The sequence below is a fragment of the Parus major genome, chromosome 14 (assembly GCF_001522545.3).
Source record: "Parus major isolate Abel chromosome 14, Parus_major1.1, whole genome shotgun sequence".
NCBI lineage: Eukaryota > Metazoa > Chordata > Aves > Passeriformes > Paridae > Parus > Parus major.
In genome coordinates, this window is record NC_031783.1 from 6546670 (window position 1) to 6559037 (window position 12368).

The 12368-nt window shown below is 39.8% G+C and overlaps 1 protein-coding gene and 1 long non-coding RNA gene across 9 annotated transcripts in view; one reads left to right on the top strand and one right to left on the bottom strand.

Annotated features, from left to right (window-relative positions):
* LOC107211028 overlaps positions 1 to 7147 on the top strand; it is a 49027-nt gene extending 41880 nt beyond the window's left edge. For 3 of the 5 annotated variants that reach the window (XR_004499399.1, XR_004499410.1, XR_004499409.1), the window contains one exon: positions 7059 to 7147. This is a non-coding gene — a long non-coding RNA (uncharacterized LOC107211028). Of the gene's footprint in view, positions 1 to 228; positions 1910 to 7058 lie in introns of those variants that run through there. The other 2 variants (XR_004499398.1, XR_004499408.1) reach the window with 1 other exon arrangement.
* MRTFB (myocardin related transcription factor B) overlaps positions 1 to 12368 on the bottom strand; it is a 65779-nt gene that overhangs the window by 33019 nt on the left and 20392 nt on the right. The window contains exon 1 of one of the 4 annotated variants that reach the window (XM_015642453.3): positions 7138 to 7278. The exons of the other annotated variants lie outside the window; for them this stretch is intronic. Within the exon in view, the coding sequence (XP_015497939.1) occupies positions 7138 to 7258 (121 nt within the window). The 5' untranslated portion in view covers positions 7259 to 7278. Of the gene's footprint in view, positions 1 to 7137; positions 7279 to 12368 lie in introns of those variants that run through there. 4 annotated transcript variants of the gene reach the window in all.

Here is a 12368-nt window from a genome sequence, read left to right on the forward strand (position 1 = left end):
TTAAAATCCAATAGCTATTACCTATTTAAACCCTTAAAACTGCAAGTAAAAATGAGAAAATGTAATGTCCAACATTCCTGCATACCCCCTTGGAAATTTCCAAGAGCGGCAGAAACTCCAGAGCAGGCTGCTAGGCTGGCTGCCATGGAAACAGACAGTGCTGGAAACACAGCAGTTTCCTTTAAATGAAAAGCTGTTACACTGAAAACCTCCATTTCTCTCTGCCAGCTGCCAACAGCTTTTCTGCAGCCGGTGCCCCTTGAAGGCTGAGGCCGAAGCACAGAGGGCAGAGACTGCGGTGGCACCGGGCGCTGCGGGAGGGCCCAGAACTGCCCCCGGGCCCCGGGGCTGGAGCAGCTGTACCTTAACTGCCGTGTGTCACCAGCACGGGGCAGTGAATTCCAGAGCAGAGAATTCCATCAGGCACAGGTGAACTCTGGAGTGAGCCGAGCATCAGCTGTGTCCTGGAATTGTGGCCCAGCCTCACAGGGCAGCAGCTAGAACTGCAGAACCTGAGCACCGAGTGCTCTCTGCGCACCCTGCATTGTTACCCTGCGCCCCAAACCCCGGCTGCTCGCATCCAGAAGTTCGTGTTTTCTAAACACCGTAACTTTGTGCTAGGTTTATCCTCCAGAGACAGGTTTTGCTTTCTCCTGAGCTGAGATTGTTTCTCCCTCAACTCTATGATGAGGTATTGTACTCTATTTATTAAAAAATGGTTCATTTTTCCCACTAGTATTTGTTCTGCGAATAAAAAAATAAAAATCAATAGAAAGTGTACTTAGATAGTAAGTAAAATAAAGAGCGAGTGATATGCAAGGTACATAATTCAGGAAAGTTATGGAATATGGTAGTTTGCACATTCCACCAGCATAAAGTCAGAAATTTGTTAATAAATATAATGTTCACTTCATTTTTATGGCATGTCAGAGAAAGAGAGGAGGGAAAACCATGAAAATAGCTACCTTTAATTTGTTGGAAATGATTCTAAGTAAGTTGTACAGAATTTTAAATATAAAATGCATTTAAAATTGTGGTACTCATTCCCCATCAACCTGAAGATGGTAATACAGCATGTTAAACGTTCACTTTTTAAACAAAAGTAATTCATCACCAATTCATCTTCTAAAAAATATCAGACATCATCTAATCATGGGTAAATGCCTTCAAAACTTCCATGTATGCCAGGATATAATTTTAAAAAGGAACTATTTTACTTAGTTTAACTTGATTTTGTTAAAAAAAACCACCTCAGTTGTTATATAATTTTAATGTCCTTTTTTCCACTGTTGTATAAGCGATTTTTCTGCTAAGAGTATTTCCAAAATAATTAAGAAAAGTTGAAGCAGCTCTTTTCCATATTCATTTTAAGCAATTATTCAGTCATACTTCCATTTCAGCTTAGAAATGTACTGTGTAAGTATAAAGTATGTGAGAGGAGACTACTGAGGGCCATTTCAGATAATCTCTCCAGAATTCTGGAGGGAAGCCCTGCAGGACCTCCAAATCTCTTAAATGATACCACTGTGATTTAAAGCTTTTGTCTGTAGCCAGTGCTGATGCTCAGGTAAGTGCTTCCAGCAGAAACAGCATCCATTGAAAGCAGAAAATGAAAACCTACATGACAAAGAGAGCTGCATGTAAACTCAACATTTCAAACAAACATATGAACTATATCATTAGCTGAGAGGCTTAAATGACTAGGATATAGGACCTGTATTGTATCCTATTGCTATGGAACATGTTGCTTAGAAACAAGCCAGAACATACACAAGCCTCCAAACAAATTAGTGGGGTGTCTGCTGGGATGAATATATACATACATATATATATGGATATGCAAAAAGTAAAATCTATACTTTTCATGATTCTGTTTACATCTTTAAAATGATAAAAATCATGACTATCTTGGGTGAGAAGTCTCAATAAACTAAAGCTTCTATTTCCATTTTCTGTAAAATTGCATAACTTAAGTATATTAACAATAACATTTTCTAAATCTGCAAGAATTACTCTGCTTAGTGCAGACCTCTGATTTTCTAAAAAATAACCTGCATTTCCTCAAATACTACTATTAGCCAAAAAGTGTACTGGCAAGGGACCCATGAAATTTGAGTTTAAATCCTATATCTATTACAACTTCCTATGCAGTAATTTGGAATGTATTACATTGAATGATGACAGATGATTTCCAGCCAAGCCCCCTCCATTGTCCATGCTATTCCTAGGCACAGCAAACAAAATGCACACCCAAGCAGATTCTCCAACTCAGGAGACCACGCATTAATTCAAAACAGAGGAAGGTGGATTTTGTCACTGAGCTGCCTGAGTGCAAACGGGGATGTGAGCAAAGGTACTGAGTCAACTCTGCTACAGACAGCTCCAGACTCTGCAGATGCTCAGTGGGTGAGTCCAGCTGATCACAGGGATGGGGAAGTTGCTGCATTAGGGAGGACCCTGCACTAGAGGCTGAGGCTCACACACGTTGCGTTGGATGTGACAGGAGATAAGAGTCTCCCAGCAGAGCAGCAAAGCAGACGGTGGTTTCAGAGTGTGGTTTCATAACTCAATATAATCTAACACAGAATTACCGACAAAAAGCCAATGGTCTGTGCCTCCCTCCAAGCCCAGCTGCTTCTGCTGCTTTCACTCTGGCAGGGATGCCCCCTGTCAGGTCTGCACTCTGGCCTGGCAGCACCATGAAATAAATGCTCTTCAGCAATACCTGGTCACTGATCCCACTCACTGTGGACTCTGTAACTCCTAATGCCAACACGAGACAGAGGCTGCCAGTAAGCAGGGTAGGGCTGGATGGGAATACACCTGGCTCTTGGCAGCCTTAATCCTAACCTTTTATAAAAACTTCACAAAATCTTATAGTTGCCACAGCCTTTTTAAAAGCTCTTGGTTAGCCACTCTCATCTTCTAATTGTATACAGATTACATACAAAATCAAATTAGTACATTGTAGTCTGGGTTAATTGAAGTTAGTTAAGTATGTGTTTATTATAATGGTATTACAATATATTTATTATTCATTGAAGTGCTACACTGAAGAAGAAAATTCTGTGGAGTAAGTGCTGATTAAAAACACACAACTATCCCACTGACATGGTGGTTATGGTAGAGTTTAGCACAGACCCAAAGGATCAATACACGGAATTTACAGGGCTTCCTTTATTAACAAAGGAATAACACTCTTTTTGCCAATATTTTTCTCATTATCTATGTCTCAAGAAACATACCTGATGGACTACCACTGATAAGGGGTCATAAAAACACCTCTAAACACCAGACAACGTCACTCAGAGCTTTTTCTTTATAAAAAACCTCAACAAACCAAGAGCAGAATCTTTATCATGCCAGGGCAGGAGAGCAGAAGAGGTCAGGAGTATCAATACTCAACATACTAGCAATAGCAGGAAGTCTGTTGAATAAACAGTTCTCATGCAACATGGACTTGATTGCAAGGGATGAGGGGAAGAAATCCTTCCTGACTACACCTGGTAATCCGTTACTCAAGCAGCACAAAGACAATTCCAGTGCACACCTGAGAAATCCACTCATTCCACCCTGCATCCTGTTTCCAGCACTTGTCAAGTCTCCAGCTCCCCAGAAACCAGTAAATTTAAAATGCAAAACAAATCCCGGAAAGAAATTATGTTTCAAGGTGGAAACAAAATTTCCTTCCTGGCTAGTTTTTTATGTAGCATAGCCTGTACGCAAATGGTAACTTTGAAACTCAGATTATCATATGAACAAATATGGGGCAAACAAACTGGGATCCAACCTTCTTTTAAATCCCACCTATGCACCAGACTGATCTGCTTCACCAATTTAATACTGTATCTTCAAGAGTTCTGCATGGTCATACAGCTCATCCATCTTTATATTGAAACAATTTAGGGTATAAAACAAGACTTCCTCAGCTCTCTCCAGTGCTGTCAGAAGCCTTTCAATCTGCAGTCCAGATATTTTCCCAGTTCCTAATACATGCACTGTTTGATGACACTGAATCTTCCTTAGTAACTGTATGCACATTTAAGGTCTTTCACTTGAATTTTCCCAATGTTTTGGTTGCTTACTTGACAGTGTTACAAGATGCTGCAGGAGGTACAGTCAATGGTACAGGAATTTCTGAAAAAGCTTTTTAGTTAGCACTCTGTGGTTGACCTCAGAGAAAGAAAATATCTTTGTTCCTTGCTCATACAAAAGGTAATTTTGATCAGACAGATAAAACTAAGAATTGTTTTCACAAAAAAGGCAACATGCAACAATAGTATCTGAGCTGTTTACAAGAAAGTAGGGTAACTATGAGGATTTCCTCCCATGCTACAGGATGCTATAATGTGTATCAATAGCCTAAGCAAAGAACAAAATTCAGCTTTGCAATCTAAACTGCTAATGTCCTTAATATTAATTTGCTGAAGACAGTGTTAGGGTTTTTGTTTCCACCAAAAATCTCTTTCCATATAAAGAAATACTAACTAAAAAAAGAATTGCACCTCACAGCTCTCTTAAAGTACTCATTGCTGAAATAAGCACTGTACTATCTCAGGATTTTTAGATTTATCAAACCTGTGCAAAATATCCCCAACAGCAGCATAAGAAACAAAGGCACCTTTTGAATTACTGGATCTCTACATACTTCCTCTGAGTTTGCTAATACAATTACGTTTTTAATTTTTGCAGGTTTTACAAATAATACATCATGTTTTTAAGTATTTTTGTGTCCTAATGAAGAAACGTCTGAGAATTCACATGGCAAAACCAGCCACATCATTTTAAGGCAAAAGAAAGGAGGAGAAAAGAGGAAGGCAAAAAAAAAAGAAAGAATAGCACAAGTTAATTTAGAAGATACTGTTTTGTAAAATAAGTTGTCTTTACAATTTATGTTTTTAACAAAGTAAAATCTGTTACCTGTATTATTATTTAAACAGGATTAAACTAACAACTGCAACTGAATTTTTAAAAATCTATGAAATATCTGAACTACATATTTCATAACATTATAAACTGGAAATATGAAGCTCAGTTTTCATCTCTCCAGACATAAATCAAGCCGATTTGGAGTGTTTTCAATAATTTATTCTATGTACTACAAGAAAGAAAATGTTTGTTTTCCTAAGCTTTAGAAGGAGGAAAGGCTGGAAGAGGAGATCTTGTAGTCAATCAACTTCTCAAGACAAGGTTCATTATTTTAATCATTACATTGCCAAACTTGTGAGAGATAAAAGGATAAGCAATATTCACTGGGGAAAGTGAAAATGGAGAACAGGTACTAAAACACAGAAAAGGAAGCAAAGATAGTGATTATGGAAAATAATTATATCTTCTTTTATGCACTGAATAATTTAAGCTCTAAAATATTCATGAATTTAGACTGGCAGAGTGTCCCATAATTGCAGGGTTTTTGCTACTCTGACAGACCATCATTACTGTAATGTACATTCTTTCATCCACTTTCTCCATAACTGACATGCTTGAGGAGGCCTGAAGATAATCATTACTGTGATTACTCATTAGCCCACCTACACTACCCACCGTGCTGGGTTTTGCCATGTTTTTCTGCCCTTTATTTCTTGGTAGCTTACCCCAGATAGGTTCTGTTTCCTCCAGCACTGCCCACTCTGACCCTCTGAACCTCCTCACTCCCTTCCCTCGCTGCTGTTCCTGGAGCCTCAGGAGCAACAGGGCTTGAACCCGGCCTCTTCTGAGTTGTGAGACAAAAACCCTCTGAGCATGAGGCCACTGCTGGCCCTTTCTTTTAGTCACTGTCTCCCAGGCAGTACTTTCCTGCCACAAAGGAAACAGATCCGTTCTGCTCTCAGCCACTGCCACATGCAGCAACACTCAACCTCTTATTACCTTTCTAATCAACAACAGACCTTTGGTATCAGTATGTTGCATAAAAATCAGTGTTTTCTCTAACTTAAAGCAATGTAATGGGGTTTTTAAACTAACCTGTCAGGTACTGAATTTAATACTGAATATGGGTTATCTTTTTGCCATTTTAAACATTGTTAAGGTCCAAATTTATAAAACAAATGAACAAAACCCTCAAACAAACCCAGCATTTAAATTCTGAAAAAGGTAGGATTTCATGTAGAACTCTTGCCACTACACCAAGGGAGAAATCTCCGAATCACCAGACAATCCAGAGATACTGGTGGAAAAACCAAGGCAAAGTTCTGTAAAAGGAAAAGCAGGAATTTTGTCTACTACAAATACAGTTTGTGTCCTATTGATTAAGAAACTGGAGTTGAGCCCAGAGCTGCAAGAGCCTGGTGTGTCAACTCCTACCAGTGTGAGTCTGCTCTGGGCAGGGCTGGCAGCCGACCTCCAGGTCTCTTCCTTCTCCTCCTTCACCCAGGCCAACTGGAAGAATCTGTCCCACCAGAGTAGGACAATTTCCCTGTCTCAGCAGCGTTATTGCCTCAACCTAACAAAGATTATTTTAAATGAATTGCCTATAGTTCTATTTGTCAGCTTTAAATGATGTTGCAAATATTCTCTGACGATTGCTGTTTTAGAAACTAATGCCTGTGCATTTTATCAGTTTAATGCCAGTCGAAATACAAACATGTAAAAAGATGTAATGTGGTTTGAAAAGCACACGTCTCAAAACCAGAATCAAATCTAATTTAACATATGAGGGGAGAAGCGAATTCCAAAGAAAGAAAAGAGCTGAGAAAAAGCTGTTGAAAATGAGGTAGCAATATGTCTAATATTAAAGGTTTGTGAGGTTTTATTTTGACATGCCATATTTAATGATGTTTATTCCATTATATTTATTTCAGTAGTGACATTTTGAAGTACTTTGTGCAATATTTACAGGGCAATTTCAGAGTCCTTCATTAATTCAGCAGTAAATGATACTTTGAAGACTACTTCATCGCTCATTTTTCTTCATACTACAATTCCTATCAAGTTATCATCATTATTTTACTAGTCTCAGGTAAAATTTAAGTTCAGTTTTTAGAGGTTTATGTTTTGGTTTTTTTTCAGAGGGAGAACCATACCTTATTTAATGTATAAAAACTCTTCCTGACCTACAGCAGTACATCAGACATGCTGGTGAACTGAAAGTGCCCAGGACTTATGCATTCTCCGTCCCCCATGCAGCAAGTGACTGACCTTCCTTGAGACTTTTCTGGCTGTTCACCTCAAGGCATTCCTTCTCCTTCAGTGGCTTAAGATCTCCTGCAGGTAAGATCTCGGAAAAGCCCTGCTGCTGTTTCTTGGAGCTATCGATCATGGTGGGAATCCTTTAGAATGGCAACATCCAGCACCGAAAAAACGCAGGCCACAATGGGCAGCGGCGCAGCGCGGTCCGCACGGGGCCCGGCGCGGAGTCCTACGGCAGCAGCCCCGGCGCCTCCGCACCGCCCATGGTGCTGCCCCTCGCCTCGGCTCAGCCCGGCCCGGCCCGGCTCGGCTCGGTTCAGCCGCCTCGGTTCGGCTCGGTCCGCCTCGGCTCAGCTCGGCTCGGCCCGCCTCGGCTCGGCTCAGCCCGCTGTGCCCGCTCTGAGCCCGCAGCGCGCTCCCACGGCGGGCACCGAGCATGTGAAGCACAACTCGCAATCCCCGCCTCTCTGCCCAGCCAGACACTCCCCCTGTGCCTTTAGCTACGCTCGCTTCCTCTGCACATTGGTGTTTCAGTATGCAGCTCGGTGGTCAATCATCTGACAAAGAATGAGTCAAGCGGTTAAAAATAAATCCAGCAGTTGCTGGAGCAGCATTCGCTGATACCTAAGACAAACGGCTGCTGAGGGCTCTCTCCCTTTCCCCCCTTCCTTCTCCCTGCCCCCACTCCTCGGAACACTGCTGCAGGCAGCAGAAATACTTCATCTTTGCCTGACCGGCACATTCATTACTCATTAAGTTCCACCAGTAAACAAAGCTGCACAGTGGCATTTGAAAAAGTTATGTTAAAGAACCTTCCCACCCACCCAAACCCTAGGTCTGGTTCCAGAGACATTTATCTAGCAGAGGTAACTGGGAAAAACAGTGATGATTTCCATGCCTTTCCCTGCAGTATGAGAGACTCGGTTCCTTGTTGTAAATATCTAAGACCCGAGTATTTTATTATTTTCCTTTTCACATTAGTTACACATCTCATTATTCCCAGCAGTTTCAGGAGTATTTCCTCCCACAGCTTCTGATGTGCCATTCTCTGCAGCATATCCCATTTATCTTACATGAGTCATCAACTTCAGTGTCAACCTGGAAGATTTCAGGGAAATGGATCCCCTCTAATTACCTGGCATTGGCCATGAGGGAACAGCAGACGAGTCTGCATTTAATTTCCTGTACTTAGAGAAAATAAACTATACATAATGTTAAAGAGTCTCTACATGTCAGCTAGGAACTCTGGCAGGTGTAGTTTCCCTTCCCTTTGGCCTAAAAATGCTATCATTGCACACATTTTCCACACATCCACTTTGTATTTTAAATCTTCCAATCTGAAATTATAAAGGACATCTCCATTCACATAAAATATTTCACTTCTATAGAATCAGAATTAAAAGTATCTATATACATTCAGATACAGAATTTTTAAAAGTGGAAACTAGAAAGAAAACCCCATCTTTTCCTCTTTGGATCTTTCTACAAGACAATCACTGAGCAGCGACTCTTCACCTTGACAGTGTGCTCCCAGGGCAAGCGATACCATGGGGTGTGAAGCTGCCTGACCCAGCCAGCAGGATTTGGAAGCCTCTCGCTGTTTGCCTGCTGCTGGGAGAAGGGAGACCTAGATCTGCTCAGAACTGCACACTCAAAGGAGGCATGAGCTCACCAGGCTTTAGCAACCCCTTGACATGTAAGGAGCTGACAATACAGGCAAAAAACTCTTTGCAGCATGAATGATTTGAGGCCACTCTCCCAGCCTAAAAATCAGTTGTCTGCACATCATTTGTATGAAAATTATCAGCTTAAATTACGTTCTGCTTAAATACAAGTTACAGACTATTCCAATACATTTGCTTTTGCAGTGAGTTTTACTGAAAACAAGAAAAAAAAGTACTGTGGAAAAGCTCCTTCATAAATCAAATTAACTGCCTGCAGCTGAACACTTACTGGGCATAAGAAACAAAATTATTGTTGAGAAACTCCACACATTCAGAAAAAAAAACCTCAGACAAGCAGAATACAAACACATATTGCCTAAACTTAAACATGTATTAAACTCTGACACAGTAAATAAACAGAATCTTACACACTTACTAATATAACAGATTATGACCCCCACATTTTTCTTGTACCAAGACAGAAGTTAACTGTTAAGATGGATGAATTATATTCTAACAGTATAACAATACAGAACAGGAGAAATTGTTCTACGGAAAGGGTACAGTGCACTTCACACAGTCTGAAGTGATTTCCCAATGATTCAGAAAACAGAGTATTTTGATATTTAAAAAATTCTATGTTCTAATGAGGAAGTGCATAATTAAAGAACCCAGAGGAAGACATTTTCCTTCAAACACCATATTTCTGAAGGAAGTTCTATCCATTCCTATCCGTTTATAGTGCTTTATATAAATTGAGAGTTCCCTGTGCCCAGGTGAAAGCTGATGACAGTAATAGCAGCTGGGTGGGAGCAGTTCAAGCTTTCAGGAGCATTTCTCTTGTTCAGAAAGATGAGTTTAGCCAGGAGTTTGTGCTATCCACTCCTCCCCCTTTCCAAGGGTAGCCACCCCACAGCAGATCAATGCGCTTCAGCTACTTGGAGTTATACCTCATATTGTGCTTCAACTTCACCTCTTAATTCAATACAAGCTTAACACAGAGATGAGTATTTTAAAAGACCTTTAAGAAGTCTGATCAAAATTTCAACAGCAACATGCAAATCTTTAGTAAGAAAAAGCAGAAATCACAGAATTTATGAAAAAATAAGAATGAGGGAATTTTTGTATAGACCAGGAGAGATGAATGGTCAAAATGATGCAGTGTATTTTTCATGAAACCAAATATTGCTGTTGCCAGTAAATGCTGTACAATATGAAATATCTGGGTGAACAAAAAAGAGAAAAAAAATGCCTCTGAAGAAGGAAATAGTTCTGATACAGATTTAGGTATACTGTGAATATTGAGAATATCTGGATATTCTGCTTAAAATTTCTTTTAAATCCTTGCATGAATAACATTTGTCTCCCACATCAGGAAAAAATACTCCTACTCCAACAACCTCTTGTTTCTCCCATCAGTCTTGAATATATATCAATCCAAACTCAATTGATAACTTGGTTTTACTGGTTACTTGAGTGTGCAACAATACAGTTCTTGTATTTTTAGTGATAAGGCTTCAAACAAAAACTACTCATTGCCTCAACATGTCTGTTGGAAAAGTCTAAAACTCTGAGACAGTTTCACAGGTGCCCAGGGGCATCTCACAATTCCCAGCTCCACAGCACTGCAATGTGGGAAAGGTGCATGTTCTTATGATGGACCTTGTCAACATTCCTAAGAGCTGTACTAGAAGGAACAGAAACACTGTTAGCACTTTCCAGTACTAAATCACCTTCCCACTACCAACACCCAGGTGTTCAAAGGTGTCCTCAGCAGGTCCCATGTGAACCAAGGCAGAGAGCTGCCTGTTACCCCAGTGCTGACCCACCTTCCACTTAAGAACTCCCTCTTCCCTGCCAAATGAAATAAATTTGTAACTCCTCTGGAACGGTTCATATACGTTCTTACCTTTGACTGCTAAAGCACAATGACTCCTCAAATTCACTCATGCACTTTCAAATCTGATGGTAATTTTTTAAGCTCTTATGAAACAGTAGAAGTTCTATCATGAACCACCACCACCACCACACTGAAACATTAAACACACCGCCTATGTTTGGGCAGTATCTGCCTTGAAGATTGTTTTGACAGACAAAAACTGCTTTGTGTTTCAGTTACTTTCGTTGTTGGTTTTAAAGGACCCTAATTTCACATTTATCTTAAAAGAAATGGTGACTTTACAGGTGGCAACTTAATACTTTCCCATTCAAATCACCCATTTTGGCCTACCACAAAAAGTAGAGTAAATATTAGTGGAACAATAGCAACTTGAATGTTCTTTGATGACTCTTTATTTTAGCAGTAATACAATTAATAGAACAACCCGTGAATTATGCAATATAAATTAGGGACAGAAAAAGCCTGGAATCTTGCTTGGGATCTCCACTCAGAGTTTGAAATGTTTTTGTGTTCAGTGTCTAAAAGTGAGCTGGAATTTGAATTGTCATTTGAAATTGATAGCATTGTTAAAAAAAGGCAAAAAACTTTTTCAAATTGCAATTTTTTCATCTTCTCTTTCTGCTGCTGACTATTTAAATAGAGATGTTTTGTAAGAGAGAGAACTACCCATTTCCAAACTAAACATTGGACTTAAAACCTCTGCAATTTGAGCATGTACCTGTTTCAAAAGAGCTGCTTTTAACATTACAAATAGCAAAATGACTCTGAGGATCACAGAGAAACCTATAATGACCTAGAAACAAAACTGCAGCTGAGAGACTGGTTTCTATCAAACAACAAAACTAAAGTATCTCTTTCAGATAAAAGAAAATCTTGAGTTGTGCATGCTGTATTTTTCAATTACAGGTTTAAACTCTGTTACACTGCATCAGTGTATCCAAACCAGAGGCTGAAGTAAAAGACTCCCAACAAGCTCTTGGTTACAGTGAAAATTAAATCTGTTAGAATTTGAAGTATTTTCAGAGGGCACAAGTACCTCTCATTTGAATTTAAATTTAATTTGAGTATATTGCATGACTGGGTGAAATGAAGAAAAAAGGCTTTGGAATGGAACATCTCCGTCAGTTCCATAAACCAGAGTCCAGTAACATCTCATTTAATGGTAATGTATTGCACAAGCTTTTCATAAACATTTGCTTTACATCTAAGGTCATCAGTGCTTGCTCCTTCCATTCTTCTGCAACACAGACTTCCAAGTGTTCTGCCAACCTTCAGCCTACAGAAAAAGTGTTATTTAAAAAGTGGAAGTGTCTAGCAGATACTAGCCAAAATTCCAAAGTACAGGAAGAAGCAATGCAGACCCATGGTACCTCCCCAGTGCCTGGTGTCTGCCCCTCAGAGCAGACCCCTTATCTGGGTGAAGCATCAGTGATCTGCTGAGTGACATCACTGACTGGGAGCTGCTTCCCAACCTTATTAAACATCAAGTAACTAAGCAACAATTGCTTTAATACTACATTCCAACTCTTCACATCATATGGAACTCATTCCTTTGCAATCCCACCAAAAAGAAAAACAAAACCAAACCAAACTCCCTCGGGTGTTTAAACTCTTTCACTACCACAATAACATTTTCAAGTGGGAAAAAAGCCTAATTACTCCAATATCTATTTCAC